This window comes from Betta splendens, chromosome 13 (assembly GCF_900634795.4).
Source record: "Betta splendens chromosome 13, fBetSpl5.4, whole genome shotgun sequence".
Classification (NCBI taxonomy): domain Eukaryota; kingdom Metazoa; phylum Chordata; class Actinopteri; order Anabantiformes; family Osphronemidae; genus Betta; species Betta splendens.
The window spans coordinates 8,067,326-8,088,118 of record NC_040893.2 but is presented as its reverse complement, the minus strand read 5'-3'; the positions used below and the strand labels follow the sequence as shown (position 1 = coordinate 8,088,118).

Here is a 20,793-nt window from a genome sequence, read left to right as displayed (position 1 = left end):
AACCACTGGCATTTAATGTACCCTATGTAATATTTCCACTTAGTAGGTGAAATGTCTGCAAGACAACTGCATTTACTAACAGCTCAAACAGATGTTTAGTGTCTTACAGTGCGGCTTCATCCTGGTATTCTCCACTCAATTCTCTGAATTTCCTAGAACATACAAATCCAAACGGGCACTCTGTGTTGTACAAAAGCAAAGACTTCATAGAATTGTGAAATCCAATCTATTGTTTTTTAAATGGAATTAGACATTTTAGAGTACCGGTATATAAATAGGCCTGAAACACCACATCCTGGAAATAATACAGACATTATGTGAGAAGGTTGTCCTCGTCATATTCTATCATCATTGCAATTAAATCAAAACAGGAAAACATAAAATATAACACTTTGTATGTATTTTGGTTAAAATCATAAGGCATCAGTTTGTTATATGTGCTATGACAGGTTAAAATGTGACCCACCATTGAGTACGCTGTTGGGCAGGGATCAAGGTGCACTGCCCTCCGTTTAAATAAGTTCACAAGCTTCTGTCCAATCACATTAGCTGCTGTGTTCTCAGCAATATTTGCATGACCCCAATCACACAGAGTAAGATTAACAGGGGTCAAAGTTTCTGTTGAATATGCTGCCTCTGTTTTACATCTCTTCCCCCGACACTTTTTGTCAACATAAGACAGACTACCAAAAAACTAAATTTTGTTTATTTTTGATTTTGACAAGTGTGACAGTTTCTGATATCTAGTTTTTCTGTTTTAGTTTTTTCTCTTTTTTAAACTTCTATGGAACTATCAGTTTGACTATGTGACTGCAAATAGTACATTATATGGAAGACAAATACATTTTTCGTTTACTTTGTTTTGGTTTTCCTTTCCATTTTCGTTCTTTTCCTCATCCCACCTCAATCCTGTCTGTATTTTCAGCTGAAATATTTTTGGGTCCCAAGGGTGAGCACATTCCTCTACTCTCAGTTGTGCAATCCCTGACAATCACAGCTCCCCCATCCCCCCTGTGACTCCCTAAACACCCAGAATGCTCGGGGAAGAAAGCTGTCCAAGCTGTCTGGGCAGTGTTCAGCTTTAGCCACCCCAACCAAACTAATAAACAAACCCTGAGCCCTGACTTTGGAGAAACAGGTACAAATAACGTAACCTCGAGAGGTCATAAATGGTGCAAATATAAACAGTATTGCCACTTGTTCTTTCAGCATGAACATCTACTGTAGTATGCAGCAAATGGGACAGGCTTATGTGAAACCACCTTTTGACAGATTAAACGTTCATAGAATAAGAATCTCGATCACGCAGACACAGCTTCAACGGCAATTTTGCTAGTCATGTGACGCAAAGCCAGACGCACAGCTGCTGGAGGACTTTGGGTCTTGTAGTGCTCTATTGTCTTTAAAGGTTTGGGAACAGGACGCAAGACACTACATTTCCCACAATGCAATGCGACTCGGTGCAGCGTTGCGTTTCCTGTTAGCTGGACGAAGATAGCGGACGAGCGGTCGACAAAATTACTGATGTATTATTGTAAAATCGTTGTATAATTGTTAAGGAACGCGCTTCTCTGAGGACTCTAAAGGTCGATATATTGGACACGAAATGGTAAACATGTCACTAATGAAGTCTGGTTTGTTTTCTATTACCGAATTAACACCAGCGCTAGCGTAGTAGCATTTTGAGAGTTTGCTAGATAACGCTAAGCTCACCATTCTGTCAGTAGTAGTAGTAATGTCTATTACTAATGGCAAATGAGTGTGCATATGAAAACTTTTTCACAACTACAATGTATTCTTAACTAGCACACGTGGATGTGGTTTAGGACTTTTCCATGGAGTTGCACAACTATACTGTCAAAATGAATGGGTGCGGTTTTGCTAATGATAGCTATCTAAAGCTAAAAAGGCCAATATCTAGGTACATATGCGTGATTTTACGTTACTGTACTAATCCACGAGTGGCTGTTACGATGTTAATCAGTCAGATTGATCCATATTAGGAAATTACCTAGTAGATTGCGTTTCAGTCAACAAAATAACCAGCGTAGACACACATACAGGTAAAAGTATTGTAGTCGAGATAATTGTCAGATTATTTTGTCAACAGTCTACAGATTTGAGCTGTACTTAAAGTAAAGCTTTTGTTTGGTGACTATTAAGACCATTTAATACTATAAAAAGCACATGAGGGAATAAAAGTATAGAAGAGAATTCCCAATAAGGAAGACCCGAGTGTGCTTGGATACATTTCATAACTAGTGGAATATTTCACTAGATGGTTAATGTTATAATGTCATTCTGTGTTTGCTTTACTGATTCTATTGCACAGATTCGCTTCATCCTCATTCAGAACCGAGCAGGAAAGACCAGATTGGCCAAGTGGTACATGCAGTTTGATGATGATGAAAAGCAGAAGTTGATTGAGGAAGTCCATGCTGTGGTAACTGTCAGGGATGCCAAGCACACCAACTTTGTGGAGGTATGTGATCAGTCAATGTTTACGCGTTTTTTTTTTCCTGGGTGGTTCAGAACTTGTGCCCTAATTAGAACTTTTTTCTAAATACTATTAGAAACCACAATTTTTAAATGTTCTCAAATTATTTGAAAGACGTTTGTGAGATATTCTAGAAATGATTCAATTAGTGAAACAATTGTTTCATCTTGATTGAATGTTTTTATTTTTCCAGTTAAAACACACACATTATTATAGTATTACATCTAAAAGCCAGGCAGCTTAAGTCCATTGTTTTCACAATATAAGACAGTTGATTTCTTCTCTTTGTTCTCACAGTTCCGAAACTTCAAGATCATTTACCGGCGTTATGCAGGTCTATACTTCTGCATTTGTGTGGACGTGACTGATAACAACTTGGCATACCTCGAGGGAATCCACAATTTTGTGGAGGTGAGTGCAGCACAACACATGATATTATAGTCCTAGCAAGTGAACTATGACGATTTAGTTCTCATGGTCTGATTGTTTTCAGGAATGTCTGCTAATGATTGTTTTCATATATTTCCATTCTCAACTCAACAAATATTTCTTGTGGGAAATATGCAGCCATCAGATGACATTCAGTGGAAATTGATTATTATTCTATACATACAGTAGGATTTACAACAATACAACTTTTTACAACTAATTAATACATAGCTCAATTTCCACAGCAGATTTCAGAATCTAAATCAACTTATAATGATGCAAAGTTTTGTTTTCAACCTAATGTATACTGAGCAAACACAATACTAATATGACTTTGGTGATTTTAATGTAGTGTTGGACAGAGGTCTATAGGGAAATAATAATAGAGTACTATCATAATTTACAGGTTCTGACAGGGACAGAGCACGCAATGAATTATAGCTTCCTGTGTATGTATTCCACAGTTGTCAGAGTGCTGAACAGTAGTAACGATCAAAGTCACTATTTCACACTTGTGACAGTTCATTTATAACTGCAAAAGCCAAAACACACTTTAATACATTTTCATGGTCACATTCATTTCACATTCTTCTCTACAGGCTACATTATTATTGACTTTAGTCTGTTAGATAATACTCGGAAATACGCCTTCAGCTGTGAAAAAGCACATTGATCACTAATCACAAACTGACTGTGACAGCAGTTGACTGCACAGACAACAAACTAGAGATTAGCAGGTTGTAGGTGATGTTGCGTAGTTAAAACACATTTTGAGAGATCTATTCAGCAGTTAAAAAGGAATGTGATTGTTATAGTATAATAGTATCTGTCTATGACAAAGGCAAGTGAATGTAGCTGAGTGAAGTGTTTAAGCCTAAATAATTTATAGTATATTATTATTGCATTGTAACAGGTATATCAATCAAATGGAGGAAGTTGGGTAATGGGAGACTTTAATATGCCTGTCATGGTTTATAGGAACCCTAATATTCAGCAGAAATATCACCTTTCTGACAGCTTCAACTATAGTAGTTTCAAAACTAGTAGATCTGCTGTATTAGAGTGAATTAGACTCTGTGGCCAGTGGGTGTCTCAAATAGATTAAATCTGTGGTGGTAATTTCATAAGACAGACAGGTCTAGTGTAGTTTGTACATTTTGACAGTAGTATAACTAATTAATACTTAATCTGAACCATTACATACTGTTTGGAGGAATTAAGCAATTTAAAGTTCTTCCACATTAATTGCTGTTTCACATTATATTCAGTTGCACATTAACTCACATGCTACTGAAATTGTGAAATGAAAGTGCAATCTGTTGTTTGCTTTTACTAAGGCCAACAGTAGACCGCTTTCTCTCCAGAGCTCAGGAGTGAAGGTCATTGGATGTAATGTTTGACTATTAAAGAATGTCTGTGCGTGCTTTCTGAAGTGATTAACACAGCCTTAAGCATGAGCCATGTGCCAGTAAAAGTTAAGGAAAAATAACCAAATGAAATCAATACAGCAGATGTTTTTCGTCTTAGAGTATTAATTTTCTCTACTCGTGAAGCAGGACCAATAGGGTTTCATGGCGCTCGTATGAACATTCACTTATGCAAATTCCTAACAAGGGGTCAGTAATTCCTGCCACTGTAAATAATGAAACCATACCGGTGCATAAAATTATCTCTTGTTGAAACAAGATGAGACGAGAGCCACCAACGTTTAATTTGGCCTATTTTAGATGAATGTGCTGCTATTAGAAATCAGCTTATTACATGCTTGTTAAGTGGCTTCTGTTGCTACTTCATCAGGTTATTTCTGCACTGCTGCATCACATTAAGACATCCAATTATATTTTCATTATACTTTCATATACTTGTGTGTCTCCTCAAAGTAGACTTCCATGCCTGGCTGCTATCTGATAGAAGTGGGATTTTTCTAACCGTTCGTCTTTTCTCTGCAAGGTGCTGAATGAGTATTTTCACAACGTGTGTGAATTGGACCTTGTGTTCAACTTCTACAAGGTGAGGACACTCAAATTATTTTGTCCTTGAAAGATTTGATTTTGAAATGAGTCTAGAAGCACCTTGATCAGACGGAAGATGCCATAGAGCACAAAAGTTGCTTTCTTCCCTAATGCAGTACCATGGCAACGTAAATCATTTTCACAACTAGAGCAAAAAAGTGAGAGTCATGGAACTGAGGGGTGGACATATATTTTTCACAGGAAAAAATGCTAAGCAACAGACATCTGAACTCTCTCCCTACCAGCCACTGCTGCTAGTGTTCCAGCTAATTAGCTGAGGTGACTGAACATCCACCCACATGCTTTAACTTTTAACGCAGCGCCACCCACGCACTACACCTTGTTATAACCAGGGACTGACAAATAAGAGAAATCAACATTTTTATGGGCAATTTGAGGCGCCTAAAAACGACATGGCTGCTGCTTAAGAGCCAAGTCAGTTTCACAGGGCTATTGCTTTCAGGGGGTTGTGATTTATTTCATTTAGCTTAGCTTATGTGAATGTAATGTTAGTGACTCAGCATCTAGCTCGTCTAGCTGCTAATTTAACATTTTAGGTGACCACCTACTGGATGATGGCTTAAGGGACGGTATGTTCAGCAGCTTGGTGTTTTTCTGTCTAATAACGTGCCTGCCTCTATATTTTCAGGTGTACACGGTGGTGGATGAGATGTTCCTTGCAGGAGAAATCAGGGAAACAAGCCAAACAAAGGTCCTGAAGCAGCTACTGATGCTCCAGTCACTCGAGTAGTACAGCCACACTCTTCCTTCCTGCTCACTCATCTGCTGTCCTGGCACTTATACCATCCTGCTCCTTGTTCCTGTCATTCTGAAGAGGACCCCATATGCATTTCCAATTCTTACAGAGCTGCAGATGGGGAGGTTTTAGAAATAAACAATATTGTTTACATATGGCTATATAATAGAAAAGAGTAATTATGCTTACTTTGTCTATGTAATTACAATATTCTGTACAACAACTAAAAAGGCAGGACATTTCAACATGTTGACATTTCAGATGTTGTCTGACCTTTTATATGTGTTCCCTTACCACAAAGCCAGAGGCTGGAGTAATGATTTCCTCCAATGTAGTAACTATTGAGTCTTTATCTTTATACATGAATTTATCAACTCACTGCTGTCCCCTCCCCTCATTAACTTCTACATCCATTTAATAGCACTAAGCTTACTAACAAGCACCATGTATAAAGAGAGACCACCTAGAAACAATCCACATGCATTGAACTCAGCAGCTTCGCGGGCATCTCTGTAGAGCTGCACATGGAAAGACCTCGCAAGCACTGTGCTATAACTAATGGCTACTTTGCATCTGGATCACAATACAAGCAACTACAGTACAACTAGAAGGTCCTACAGAACAATTGACCCAGCACTGCAAGTTCACAGTTGAATGGAGTGCACTTAGAATGAGTGTGATTCTGACGCCGTGTTATGACGACCTGCGCTGCGTCAGGCATCCTCACAGCGGATGGTGGTAAACAGTGAGGGCTGTTCTAGCTCAGATAGCTGCTGCCATCATTACCCGGGATCATTTGATGCACCTCGTTACACTAAATGTGCTTGTTGGTCACGCAACCCATTAAGCACTGTACGCAGACAAAGACATGGAAGTGCAAGGTGTATTTTACATAAAGCAGTACTGTGAAGTTTGCAGTGTACGGTCCTTATAGTGTGTGTCACATGAGCTAAGTGTTGTGAAATTCACAAACATTCCAGTAAAAGTGGTTCTAGCTCACAGTAGGTTTTCATTAGGATTCTCAAATGACTGCATAAAATAAATCTGCTTATACATTCTTCTAATCTTCTAACTTTGAAAAAAGGCCTATTTTATTCATGTATCTCCTTGCTGGTGTCATAAATGTCAGTTTTAAACATATCTGCTCATAAAGGTGGATTCAAATGTTTTTATTTTTATTAGGTATCAGTGAAGTATCCCTCCCATTCTTCTGTGTTTTTTAAAGGAAGGTGTGTTTGTTTGTATTACTCTCCAGATACCCACATTAGTGTCCTATTATATGTAAATAATAAAGTAAACAGATGACGTGATACATGAAGTGTTTCTGTCGACTACTCCATGAAAAACATGACTTGCTAGTGTTTTACCACCATCTAGTGGTGGAACATCTGCCCTTCCACAGTAAATTATGCATTTTAGTTATGAGGTCACTGTGACAGCCTGTCTAGAATCAATAAATCAGTCAATATATCCACTTCAGCTACATTAAACCACTCTAACCATTCCAGCATCGACCCAGGGGCATAAATCCAGACAATTGGACACAGAGGGCATTTACTCTTCATCATACAAGTGCTTTGATATCCTAACCTCCCTGACTGCGCTTGTGAAAGATGACTTGAGTGGAGAAAGGGACATGAGACAAACGAGTCATGTGCACGGGCTCCATTGTTCAATTTCAGGGTTTGTTACATCAGGCTATAAACCTGATGTGGAGTAACACGTTTGCTCATCTTTGCACTCACAGAATAAGAGGGTGGAGAAAGTGACATTTACTCATGTGTGTTACAAGCGCAGCCTAACAGAAGTCTACAGCAGAGACAAGACAGACGTTGACACTAGGAGACAGTAAAACCTGTGAACTGGAAAAAAAAGTTTACTGGGAATTGCATAATCATTACAGTCAATGAGAAACACTCACCTCAGCTGACAATAGACAAATCTTATTTACAGCACTTTACCGGAGATGTACAGTGGTGCTTAGTTTAATTATCGAACATTAACAATAAACAACTGAGCTTCACTGCATTAATCACATAACTGAATCCAGACCGGAGGTGAGAAAATAACATGTATAATATGGCTATTCTGATTAGTGCTCTTTATGAACTGTACAATAAATACATCGACTCTGGTTCGGTTTCAATGGCCTGATAACTGAATGAAAATCTGCAAATATGAGATCAGAATATACGATGAGAGTTGTTGCTGATGTCCTCTGACGGCTCAGGAAGTCGACATCCTTTCATCCACACCACCACCATAGCAGCGAGCAATAAACAAATCAAACCTCAGGTTTTGCCTGGTGACAGCAGTACCAGAGAGCGAGTCAACTCTCTGCTGCTATTTAGTAAGAAATGATAACCTCTACAATTAAAATCTTTATTACAGTTCAAGTAAAATAAAATGTACATTTTTATAGTTACAGAATATAAACAAAAGGTTTTAATTTCAAAAGTAAAAGTGCACTTGCAGAAGGAGACCATCACCCAATGCCGGTTCTTCACCATCGGTCTCTTCATTTCTTATACTATCATGTTTGCACTACTCTGTCTCTCACGTCAGTGTGCCGGCTCAATCATCTGGGAGGACATATGCTAACATGAGAAATAAGTTTGTGTTGATCTCCCCTTAGCTGGGTTGGTATGACCTGCTGTCAGTGGTTCAGACAGAAGCAGTGCCTTTGACTCAACAGCAGGGCAGGAAGTTTAAGGGACCGCGACCTCATTCTCCTACAGCGGCACCACAAACCTTGCAGTCAGAAGAACGTGGAAAGAGGAAACCATGGTTCGGTGGAAATTCCCTGCTTCTGGCAATGCAGGGTCTGTTCTAGGGAGAAAACATCTGGGCTGGCCTGCAAACCTAGTGACTAAACGCTGCAGCAGAGCAGAGCATGCTACTGAAGGCTAAAACCACAGTTCTGACATGTATCTGTGCTCTTACAAGCTTGCGTGATTACACAATGTCAAGCCTCTGAGGAACTGGGTGGGTGGCCTGAAAAGTTCCCAAACATAGCACTGAGGCAAAAGCAACTGTGGTTTCCTGTGACGTCCCTTCTACAGTATGTGCATGTGTAGTAGCGGGAATCAAAGGCAGGTCATGAAAAAGCCCAGCATCAGCAAATAAAAACGGTTAGATGACCATTTGCTGTTTTGCATGTTTCACTGTGATGAGATTCTGAACCCGATCATAGAAATTTACAACCTTTATAGTTGGAAAGAAAAAACCCAAAAACTGTATTTTGTGCTTTTAACTTGGCCCACAGGCTTGTCTATACTTTTTGTGTGCAGCAGAATTCCAACAGACTCCATGTAAAGCACACTGACCTGGCCTCTAGATTTGGGTCTTGGCTAAATTGAATAATAATAAATCCACTAATTGCTGGCAGCCAGATGTTTTACTGAACAACAACTGCACAAACCTTTGTAAAGACAACATCTGGTTAAAACATCTATACGCAAATTCCAAATCAAAATAAGTGCATGTTAACGTAATGTTACTTAGAAGAGGCTGTTTCGCACTTGTCACTCTTAGTGACAGGATGTTCTGGAAACTAACTCAAATGAATGATCATACAAACTCATTAGGGGCTTTGGTGAATGGTGAAACTTAAAAGCACTGACGAAACTAATGATAATCATATGTAGGTTAAACAATCAATACGAGTAAAACAGTTGAACAACATTAATCTACAAACAATGATGTGCAAACACAGAAAGCATGATGTCAAATAAAACCAAAAAGAAACAGCGCAGAGTTAAAACAGCAGTGGGGCAGCCCGTACACACAACCCTAGACTTGTCCTTGTCTGGTAAATTTGGTATCCCAGTATGTGCACGCTTAGGGGTTTCCCCATCCAGACAGAGGCAAAGCTGATTCCCTTGTGTAAGGAGAGGCTATGACCACAGATCAGGGGTCAGGGGTAGCTGTGATCTCCATTACCAGGCTTCCAGGTGATCCAAGGTGTGTGGGACTGCAGAGAGAAGGGCCCCACACACCACAAAGCACCTGGAGCTAAAGGTCAACAGAAACATTGAGGTGATCAGAGACATGTTCTTATTAGTGTTGTCACAATGCTAAAACATTACAACATGAGACGATGACACTGACCTGTATGGGACGTCCCGCCTGTTTGGCCTGTGGGCTGGATGACGGTGGCCCCCTGACCCCTAGCAATTGCACTGCTGCTTATTCTGTGTGTTGGTGCCTCTCGGCTGCCGCAGCTGCCTCAATGAAGCATCTCCATACTGGATACCTGAGCCCATCCTCTCTGGATCTAATTCACCTATAGGACAAACATCAAGTTGGACAAGTGTCAACGGTGCAGAACAAAGGCAGATGGTGAGAGCTTTGTGCACTCCAGCATGACACATGGTGTGACACGAGTCTAACACAAGCGAAGCCTACCTGAATCAATCTTGTTGAGGATGGAGCGAGCGCACTTCAGGAAACCTTCCTCAACATTCTCCCCCGTCAGAGCGCTGGTCTCTAGAAACATCAGCTCTGCAGTGTGCAGAAAAATTACCGATAAATGGGCAAATAGGAGACAGATTCCAAGATGAAAGGTTTACCTTCACATACCGTTCTCCTGCGCGAAGCGCGACGCCTCGAGGAAAGTCACCTCTCTGTCTGCATCCAGGTCTTTCTTGTTGCCACACAGAATAATAACAATGTTGGGGCTTGCCAGCGTCCGTGCATCTGTCAGCCAGTTGGTCAGAGCATTGTATGTCTCACGGCTGTAAGAAAAATTCACATGTGGTTGGACATAATAGCTATTTTATACACAAACACAGATGCAGTAGCTACATGGACACACCTTTTTTTAAATAACTGTACAAACTGTGTGTGTAAACAGGACTGTGTGCATGTCTATTTTAACTCTTAGAGCACTGCTGTAAATGAAGTGAATGAGGGGTGGAGTTTGGACATAGTTGTACAAGGTTCCAAGGAAACAGCTTGGGTTGAAACCACCAGTAACCGAGGCTGTGGTAACATGAACCCAATGAGGTGAGCAAATGTGTGTGGGTCAGCAAAGACAGCTGCTTCCTCCAGAGACCAAGGACCTAGGGATGATGTAACTGCCCTTCCACACACTGAAGGGACCCAGAAGAGCTGCCGTGATGGGCTTCACATACTCCCTCTCCTTCTTCCAATCCATTTCCTGTTCGTTTTCCTGACTTTTTAACCTGTGTGGACTGATCAGTGTCCCCACTCACTCACCTTATCCCTCTCATGCTTCTGACTGCTCTGATCTGCCAGAAGGTGTCACAAGCTCTCGCTCCAGCTCTGCCTCCCCACCACATGAATGCCATACAGTTCCACTCCATCTCTTTGTATTACGGCACTTAATTTCTCATCATCTGACAAGGCTTCTACTAAAGCTTCTTAAATGCATGTCTGTGATTGGGTAACAATATATCCTGCACGGCTTAGAAAACATGTCAATGGAGAGTAAAAGTTTTCTAAATAAATACAAAATTAAAAACTACTTTAACTTAAGACCACTTTCAATTTCAAGCTGAGCCAAATCTCGTTATAAAATACTACTACTTTGAACATAAAATTGACCACAAAAGTGAATCTTTTCTTGGTAACAATCACTGAACAACGAAAGAAATGACAGGTGTTTCCTGCACTGGTTTGTAACCGTTTGTGTATATCTAAAACCATGAAAAACATATTTGAATATTCCGTCAGTCATACAAAACCAATTGATTTACCTAGTGATGTCATAGACAAGCAGAGCTCCAGCTGCTCCTCTGTAGTAGCTGCGTGTAACTGAACTGAGGAGAGAGCACAGAGGTCGTGTGTCAAAACAATATGCTCCTGAGTATTGATTCAATTTACCTTATGATGGTGAATAAGAAACCAGATTATCATCAGTCAGGCATTCAGGGTAACCACACTGTAAGACAACTCAGTTATACCCAGAGAAGGAAATATTACCGGAAACGCTCCTGCCCAGCAGTGTCCCAGATCTGTAGTTTGACCGTTTTTCCTCCAACGTTGACCACTCGGGAACCAAACTCCACGCCGATGGTGTGATTGGAGTCCTGTTTAACTGCAACAGCAAAACAGAGAGAAGGCAAGGTTGTTAACAGCACAGAAGAATGAACAACTTCTGCACAGTTCTGTAACTTTCAATGGAATCAATAAGTTGTCATTATGGCAACAGTACTACTGTGATCTCAGTTTAATAGGTTTGTTCTGCTATTATCTGTGATCTAGAAAAGAAAATGGCTAGTATTCACATAGAGGGAGTCTGGATCAGATTAGGGCTTTCACACTGCCCTCCCTTTTCCCCTTTCTCTCATCACTGACAGTGCAAGGCCCGACACATGAACTAATCCAGTCATGTTTGTGCCTGAGATTGTGCCCTTTTTACAACACACAAGAGATAAAGTGTAAAGAAAGAAAGAATCTCATTTTCACCCTGTGACTTTCTTGTGGTTTTACAATCCAATTTGTTTCTTTTATGGTTAGTTCCACCCAGTATTCTTTTTTTATTATGCAGACTACTTAATAAACAAACAGGTTTCTCACTTTTACTGTTTTCAAAATAAAGCTAAATGTTTTATATAAAAAGGTTTTAGATGACTAAAACTTTACACCAAAAGGATTTATTTGATGTGTGTAATAAAAAAGCTCATTACACAAAAGGGAACTAAATACTTGAAAGTGTTCATTTCTGTGTGTCTGTGTAATAATTGTCTGTAATAAAAGGAAAAACTTACACTTGTTCTCAATGAACTGGTGGAGGAGGCAGGACTTCCCAGTCCCAGCACTGCCAATAACCAGGAACTTAAAGAGGAAGTCTGAAAGCAAAAGACAGGAAGTAGAGATCGATGAATCATTGAGGCATTCATGATTCATACAAAGGGGATCTGTAGATTTGCTATTAATTCCATTAGGCTACTACTTTTACAGCTTCCAATAAGCCTAAATTAGCCTACTAATCACAAAGCGTTGAATCTAATCAGTGTAATGCGCCACTCATAATTCTAATTTAGTATGCTTGTTTGTCAGAGTGAAGAAGCACCAGCACCCACCTTCAGAGCAAAGCCAAAGCTTTAGCATTATTAAACATGGCTTAGCATGACTAATTGTGCAGGGATTGCATTTCCATAGCCAGCTGGTAATACAGATGTTGTTGTGTTGCAGACAATGCTGCTGTGGGCCCATGAACAACCCGACCCAGGCGTATAATCCAAAACAACTAGGGCCTGACATGAGAGGCCATCTGCAGTAAAGTCAGCCTTTGTGAACTGTGACCAAAAGCTAATGGAGGGAGCTTTTACATATGTAAGCTGTGCTACAGCTCTGTATATGGAACAATATGATGGCTGAGGAGATGAAAAAAGCCAGAGACTGCTAAGTGATTCTGTATTAGTGACTAACGCACAAAGAACTACTAAAAGATTAAAAGGAAACTGAGAGTTAGTGTGTGTCTGCTTTAGCTAGATTTGAGGCTGATTAGCGAGTGTGTCCAGCCAGGCGCATGTCCTGCAAATATTCAGCTCAGCACAAGGAAAACAGAAACCATAACAGAAATAAAGCGGAGTGATCTTTAGTCCCTGCATGACATTTAATCTGCACTACAGCTCCTGCTGCCACCTCCATAAGACATGTGTACACCAACTCCACCAAGGTGCAGATTTGTTTGTTGAAGCGGGCATATTCTTCGAGCAACACAAGTTAGAGGTCAAATTCATGCACAAAACACCAGGTGCCTAATGGCGTTAAGAGATTCTGGTGACAAGAGTGAGCCCTACATCTCAGACACACACCGTCAATGGCAGTGACAGCACAAGTGGCAGAGTCAAAGAGGAGCAGCGCGGCTTCAGAAGCCTCAGCCTCTCAGCGTCTTCCCAGACGTCACATACTCCCATGAGAGATCTGCATACAACCATCAAGCTGTCGATATGTCACGGCGATGGGGAGAGAGAGCAATGCAGCGCTGCCCTCTCAGAAGCAGCGTTTTAGCCTCTTTACACATCAATATTAAATAACCTCTGAGGAAGCAGACTGAAATGTTATCTGCCCTCACTTACACTGTGACAACACTTAACACACTTAGTTCAAAATCTACCTACAGGTACATTTATGCCTTGTGTGCGCATTGGCTTAAAAGCATGTTGTAGTTGAAGGGCACTGGAGAAAGTACATCATTACTGTAATAAAACACTAACGTAAACCATGTTCAACATGGCCAAAACAATGGAGAATAGCAACTGCCTTTCAATCACAGCATGAACATATAACTCGATCGAATAGAGAAAGATCTGAAATTAATTCCATATTATATGTGCTGCAACCTAAACCACCCAGTAGATCAATGACAATAACACCACACAAATGCTGAAGTAGTGTCATATGAAGCTTGATATTCTATATTGTATATTGAAGAAGACATTCTATTATATAATTAAAAAAAAAAAATCACACACAATCATGAAGTTGTAGTGAAGGAAATATAACTTTGAATCTACTAGGATTCTATTTAACCTACATGGTTACAGTTTAACCATATCTTGCCTGTATTCAATATGGCTGCAGTTATGTTTAATTATTTATATGGTCTCATATTTCCCACTGTCCAAAGTGACACATTCAAACACTCATGTCTTTGCTTGAACTACAACATTTGAAGGCATTTACCATATGGCTGCATGTTAATATTCTGCCAGCCGACCAATCAATAATTTGTCTGTTTCTCGCCGCTCTGGTTCACACTTTCTATCAGCTCCACTCCTGGCTCTTCAGGGCTAGAGACAGCATACAACGGTGAGATGGGAATCGATAAAAGGCTATTACAGCTAACATTAGTGCCGGCGCTTTTACATAAATACTGCCTAGTGGGATAAAGTTTCATAAGTGGAATGAGAAAGACAGGGTGCGAGTGGAGACAGATGGAGGCTGCGTATGAGTGAGTGAGTGAGTGAGTGAGTGAGAGAGAGAGAGAGAAGAGAAAGAGAGAGAGAGAGCAACAGGAGAAGATGATAGTGTGCCATTTCCAATCAACCCAGTCTACAGTGTCAGACCTATGGAGCTACATGTCGTGGCGTCATGTTAAATGGATTTCTTCAATGCTGGGGGCAGACCCGCACGTCAGTATCCATCAGTACTAGTGTGTAATGTTGGTGAGTGTCCGTGTAACCTAACTGCATTAAAGGACGGCACCTTATAGAGACAGCATTTAACTGGTGCTACTCTACAGGTAACTGTGGGTGGACCTGCCACAACTCTTTCACTTCCTCATTTGGGCCTCGCAGCTACTAGCTTCCTCTTAAGTAAACACACTTAGGACTGAATGCAGCATTCCCGCAGCTTGCAAGGTCACCCACACAGCCTTAATTTAAAAGTTCCAGGTTCCCCCGACGTCTGTAAACGCACCTTTCGTGTAATAAAATATGAAACCGTTTCTGTTGCTTTGAGTCTGAAGTCTGCGCAACTCCTTCCAGGAAATAAGTCACTGTTTACTCACGCTGCTGATCGTGCAAATCACGTCCTCCACCCCACTTAGTCCGAATCAAATACCACCTTATGTTAGTGACGGCTGCTAACGCGCGCAGACACAATGAGGACTCGGGTTAGCCAGGAGCTAACCTAAAGGAACCACTAGCGACCCTACGCTAGCTGCTAGCTTCGTCCCCAACAGTCCGCCTATCGCAGCACACCAGCGCGTACGGGACGGCTAGCAGGCGTCAATTTAGCCTGTCGCCCCGCAACAAACGTACCGTACGTCTCAGACATGTTGCCCCTCGTTGTGCGGTGGACTCAGCGGGGTCTTTACACCGTTCTCTCGGTACCGTGACAGCCCTGTGCTCGCCGGGTTTCGCACCTCTGCAGGGTGTTTATCTGTGACGCTAGAGGTTTCGCTGATCCCTTCCTAGCTTCCTACGCTCCGACCACAGCCAAACACCGCAGCTGCGCACTACGTCATTAGCTCGTCTACTGAGGCGTTCACGGGATGTTGGCGATGCTGCATTTTGCAGTTATGTTAATGTCAGAGACAATACAGCGGCTGGAAATCATTTGGTTTTTTTTTGGGATTAACATAAATTTAACGAATTATGGGTGGGGCACGTCATAGGGCATTATTATACACTTGATGTATTAATGTTATTATACACTTGATATATTAATGCCCATGTATGCTAAACAAAATACAACGTTACAGTTATTATTATTATATTCTATTATATTAGTTAAATCCACTTAAAGTTCTTAGCTTTATTCAAGACAGATCACTAGGGAGCAGCATTATAATCATTGTGTCTGCTTGAAACTGCACGAGTGGCAAGGACAGTTTATATGAAATAAAAAATACCAAATAGTTATAGGTAGATAGGTATAGGCTGCTCTGCAGCACCTACCTAAGCTCATTTTAATATGTATACGTAAAAGTCTATCGTGTTTAGAGATCAAAGACAGCGGATTTATTGATTGTGGAGATGGTGGAAGCCTGAGGCAAAGCTTTGCCTCGTCCGTCATTTGTAGCACAACACATTATAGGGGCCAGTTTTTGGGACTCTTTTTGGAAAAGTGGCCAATTTCTTTGGTGGTGAGGAGGAGGGCAGGCTTGTTTCTAAGGTGAAAGTGAGGATGAGGTGGTGTATTGACTGTATTTGGCCACTAGATGGAGACACCTCACTGGCAGAGATGACCGAAATTCTGGTACAGACTTTCATCAAACCCTCGGCATTTTTTCATTCATTTTATTTGAACCCACTTGGTTCGCTTGATTCCACCAGTGAGTCAAAGTGTAGTTTGAAGAGCTTGGTGTTTGTGTGTGGGACTGATAGATAGTTAGATATGTGTTTATAGAAACTGTGCACTGTTCACTGCAGAGGGCGAATAGAGTAAAATCACAGGTGAGATGAGAGAGTGTTAGACTGAAGATATACATACACAGCTGCAGGTGAATTGAGGTTTTGCATTGTCCTAAAAATTTTGTTTTCAGGTTAAAAAAACATTAATAAATTTGTGATGACTGGGAGTCAAACTGAGGCCCGCAGCTTGAAGGGCAGCTCACTAAACCACTATCACTGTGGTTTGGTCTGGACTGACTGTGATGCACTGACTTTGGTCAGTGTGGGACCATAGGTGTGTAGCTTTTTACACAGACTTTCCGCAGAGTCATTCGTTTTAACCTCATACATTCAGTTTTTTAAATTTATTTTCTGTTCTTTTACAAACTGTGGTGTAACAGAAACCCTGCTGTGTATCACACTGTCTGGAAGACTTCGAGGTATTTAATTATGGAGATGTACACATTTGAGAAAATACAACAGATTTTTAGATTTGTGTTAATCATACTGTTAACTTTGGAAAATTAAAAATGACCCAGAAATAGTAAATCTTGAAAAATCCTGGGCTGTTAAAATATATACAAGGATTTTACTGAATATATAAACATGCTTTACAAAAAAGCAAAACAATTACAGTAGCTGTAAGATATTGAAGTCATTATATTTATATATATATTTTTTAGTTGAGTCACTGCCTTCCTCACTTCCTCGAGTGGTTTGCCACAATCTCTTGGAGGCCGACCAATAGTCCTCCTCCATGGCCTGAGGCCCTGAGTGGGAAGACTCCTCTGACGTAGTGTTCAGCCAGAGGTTCCCAACAGACCCTCACAGGCCCATTGAATTTTTCCAGCTTCCTCCTCTGCCAGTGGATTCAACAATCACCAGGTGGCGATAACTTACCAATGATAAGAGGTGTGTTCTAGGAGATCTGCTGTCCTCTCCTGAAATGCACCACCAGCTCCTTAGCAGTGGTGGGTGTAAGGAGAGAAAAGCCAGGGACTCATCACACAGCCCTGAGGTGATCTCATGCTCAGTGCGGTGCTTTGAGAAACGCTGTCCAGTCTTTAACATGTGTGGTCTGTAAGTCAGGAAGCTCAGGACCCAGGAGCAGAAGGAGTGACCCAGTTCCCTGAGCTTTATGATGAGTCGTGAAGAGACTGCAGTATTAAAGGCTGAGCTGTAGTTTATAAACAGAAGTCTAGCATAATTCCCTTTTCCAACATCCAAATGTGTGAGTATGGTATGAAGGACATGGGCAGTGGCATCATCTGTGCCTCTGATACGGGAAGCAAATTGTAGAGGAATTTAGGTAATGAAGCACAGATTAGATCTTTACCAGTTTCTTAACGCACTTCATCATTTGAACTCTGATAAGCTCTTAATGGGCAATGTGGATATGACTTGAATGAATGGGGAATAATTCAAAGAATATATTAATTACAAAACAGCTTTTCTTTCTAAATAATACAAAAAATGCAAAAAAAGACATAAATCCCAAAACGAGTGAGGCTTTAAGAAGCAGAATCAATAATCAATGATCAAAATACAAGCCCTGCTTAGGCAAAAGGCAACATTTGTCCACTAGTTTTTACAAAGTATCCCAGCAGGGAAAATCTGGGGATTTCACAGCAGCTGGGCCAAAGGAACAAAGCACAACAAGCCACCTGCGACTCAGCGAGTGAGAGTGATATGCTCTTGCATCAGCAGGATGTGTGTGTATCCTTGCGGCCCCACAACTTTAAAGGCCTTTTTGAGGGTCAAGATGTGGTTTTAGGGCTGAGGTCAGAATTAAGGTTTGGTTCAGATTAGAGGTCTGCCTTTATTTGGGATGGTTAGTGGTGTTAGGGTAAGGGGCTAGGGAAGGCATTATGTCAATGCTGGGGGCCCACTTTTATAGCACCGCAAGGCTGTGTGTGTGTGTGTGTGTGTGTGTGTGTGTGTGTGTGTGCGTGTGCGTGTGCGTGTGCACGTGCGTGCGTGCGTGCGTGTGTGTTACAGCACCCAGTAAGTGATCTAGACATTAACCAGAGAAAAAATGTGGTAATGGTGACATCAAATGCAACCAGACTAATATTTGCTGGTCAGTTTGTCAGTAGAACAGTTCAGTGTTTAGGAAACTGTTACACAGGAACAGTGAATGGTTGAACTGATCTTTTCCACAGTGTCATATAATAAGACAACACAGTTGTGCTGTGGACCAGATTATAACAAGACAGTCCATGACAGAACCGCCGATCACCACTGCTGCTGTGGTAAAGAACGGTTTGACGACAGAAATCAAAGCTGTTGTTACACAAACGAACATCTTTGTGAGTTGTCACAATGTCGTCAGTTTAAACAGTAACATTAACATTAGTTACAGTAGCAACGTGTTCAGACTAAGGTAGAAGTGAGTTAAACTCCCATCCTGATCTTTTCCGCAGAAAGACTCCGTCTGGAGTGTTTTCCCAGAGGCAACACACTCCTCAGTTGCCACCACCTGTTGAAGCTGGAACTATCTGGTAAGAGCTGGAGGCCCCCCACTCCTTCCAGTGCTGTCCCACAGCCTGCCTCCTCAGTCAGGAGAAGAATAGGGAAGGACGAGCAGTCTGGCATGACATTGGAGCCTCTCTAGTTATACTGTAGCTGACCATGTCCTTGTCCACGGTGATGATGACGGAGGCTGTGGATCTCCATCATCAGGACCTTCAGGGAAGGAGCCCGGCTGGTGTCACGTTGGAGTGCAGACACTATGGCTCGCTAACATGACTGCAGAGCAGCCTCGCTGCGTTGGTGGTTGGGTTAATGTGAGTGGTTTACAAACCACTTAAGGCTTTCTAACATCTAACTCGGCATGGCGGTGGAACCTCCCCTCCTTCATGCCATGGAAGAAGCTGCCCACACATACAGTATCTGTAGATGGATGCTAGGGGTTGGATTTCCACTTCCCTCTTCCCTGACCGTTTGTCCATTTTGACTCCTTCTTCTGACTAGCTTTTGCCTATGTTGAAATTTACCATTACCATCAATTTCCGTTCTTCTGGGCTCTTTGACAATTTGCATTATTCTCCTTTCGAACTTGTCACAGATCCTGCTTAGTTTTTTGTAGTTCTAGTTCCGGTTTTATTTTGTTAACTTCCTGCCATCATCCTGCCCTTTTGCACTCATTCCTGCTTCACTCGCGGTCATGTGATTCACCAGCTGCAATCAGTTAGTCATTACCTCTGTACGGAAAAGGAAAACTTCACCAATTTTTTGTGGCTTGACCCAAACGATGTTAGGTAATATTTAAGAATTAAGAGACAATCAGATTCCTACATATTTTATATGCAGAGGAATGATCATTTAGTCCTCTGAAACATCTCTTTTTTTTTCACTTTTTGCCATGTGCTCACACACTACAACCAGTGCTTCCTGTTTCTTTCTGAACCTGCCCCAGCAACGGCCGGGTTGAGAGGGGGGCGGAGCTAAACCACAGGTAGTTCCAATCACTGCAGCTCAGGTGATTCGTCAGACTGCAATGCATTCTGGGTGCTGTAAGATATGACCGTTTTCAACCACAACACATATCACTTCCGTTTTCCCTGTTTTCTCTGGACATAGACCATCAATGTTAAATGTTGTTGCATATTTCTGATGATAAAATGTAAAATATTTACAACACAGCTTTTTAGCAGTGAAGTATCACTTTAAGCTCCAGTATTCACCTAGTCAAACTGCCAGATTGTCTGTCAGAAGTTCCCACGTCAGCATTCCAGCGCTCCTGTTTTGTAAGTCTTGCCTGTGAAATGAACCTTGCGCCTCTCTTGACTCTTGGCCTTGCCTGATTCCTGTAACTTGTCGCCTGTATCAGCCTCATCATGTTTTCGACCTACGCCTGCCTTTGAGTGCTGTTTGTTTGTGCTGTTTGTGCCTGAGCCAGTTAAACTCCACAAACCGACATCTGTTCTGTGCTGTGCTTTTGTGTCCATCGCCTTGCCCGTTCTGACACATACAGGTCAATGTCTGTCTGTAGTGACCAATATATTGCACGTTGTGAGCTCAGCAAACAACAATATAAAAAATACCTGCATTTCTAGAGAATGACTCAAAATGTATGCTTTTAATCCTTTACTGGTTTGGATTACGGATCTTTTTAATGTAAACAAAGAGGTAGAATGAGAGAAGGTGACGCCGGCCTGGAGCGGTGAGAGTTCAAAGCAAGAGGCCTAAATAGGTATAAACTTACAGTCCCAGTCATTATGTAGCGCGTAGGAGTGAGAAGTCCTTTTGTTGTTTCTCCTTTTGAGTTAGGAGCAGGCGTCCTGT

At 41.4% G+C, this 20,793-nt stretch overlaps 2 protein-coding genes across 2 annotated transcripts; one reads left to right on the top strand and one right to left on the bottom strand.

The window, feature by feature from the left end:
• Positions 1 to 1,440: 1,440 nt before the first annotated feature.
• ap2s1 (adaptor related protein complex 2 subunit sigma 1) lies at positions 1,441 to 7,007 on the top strand. Its single transcript, XM_029171388.3, has 5 exons — positions 1,441 to 1,609; positions 2,333 to 2,482; positions 2,795 to 2,908; positions 4,877 to 4,936; positions 5,588 to 7,007. Exons 1-5 carry the CDS (start codon positions 1,607 to 1,609, stop codon positions 5,687 to 5,689), a joined length of 429 nt encoding a protein of 142 aa, XP_029027221.1. The 5' UTR covers positions 1,441 to 1,606; the 3' UTR covers positions 5,690 to 7,007.
• Positions 7,008 to 7,553: 546 nt separating this feature from the next.
• Positions 7,554 to 15,640, bottom strand: rab4b (RAB4B, member RAS oncogene family). Its single transcript, XM_029171386.3, has 8 exons — positions 15,433 to 15,640; positions 12,430 to 12,510; positions 11,642 to 11,756; positions 11,416 to 11,478; positions 10,277 to 10,431; positions 10,103 to 10,198; positions 9,806 to 9,980; positions 7,554 to 9,709 (listed from the first exon to the last, which is right to left on the bottom strand). Exons 1-7 carry the CDS (start codon positions 15,446 to 15,448, stop codon positions 9,865 to 9,867), a joined length of 642 nt encoding a protein of 213 aa, XP_029027219.1. The 5' UTR covers positions 15,449 to 15,640; the 3' UTR covers positions 7,554 to 9,709; positions 9,806 to 9,864.
• Positions 15,641 to 20,793: the final 5,153 nt, after the last annotated feature.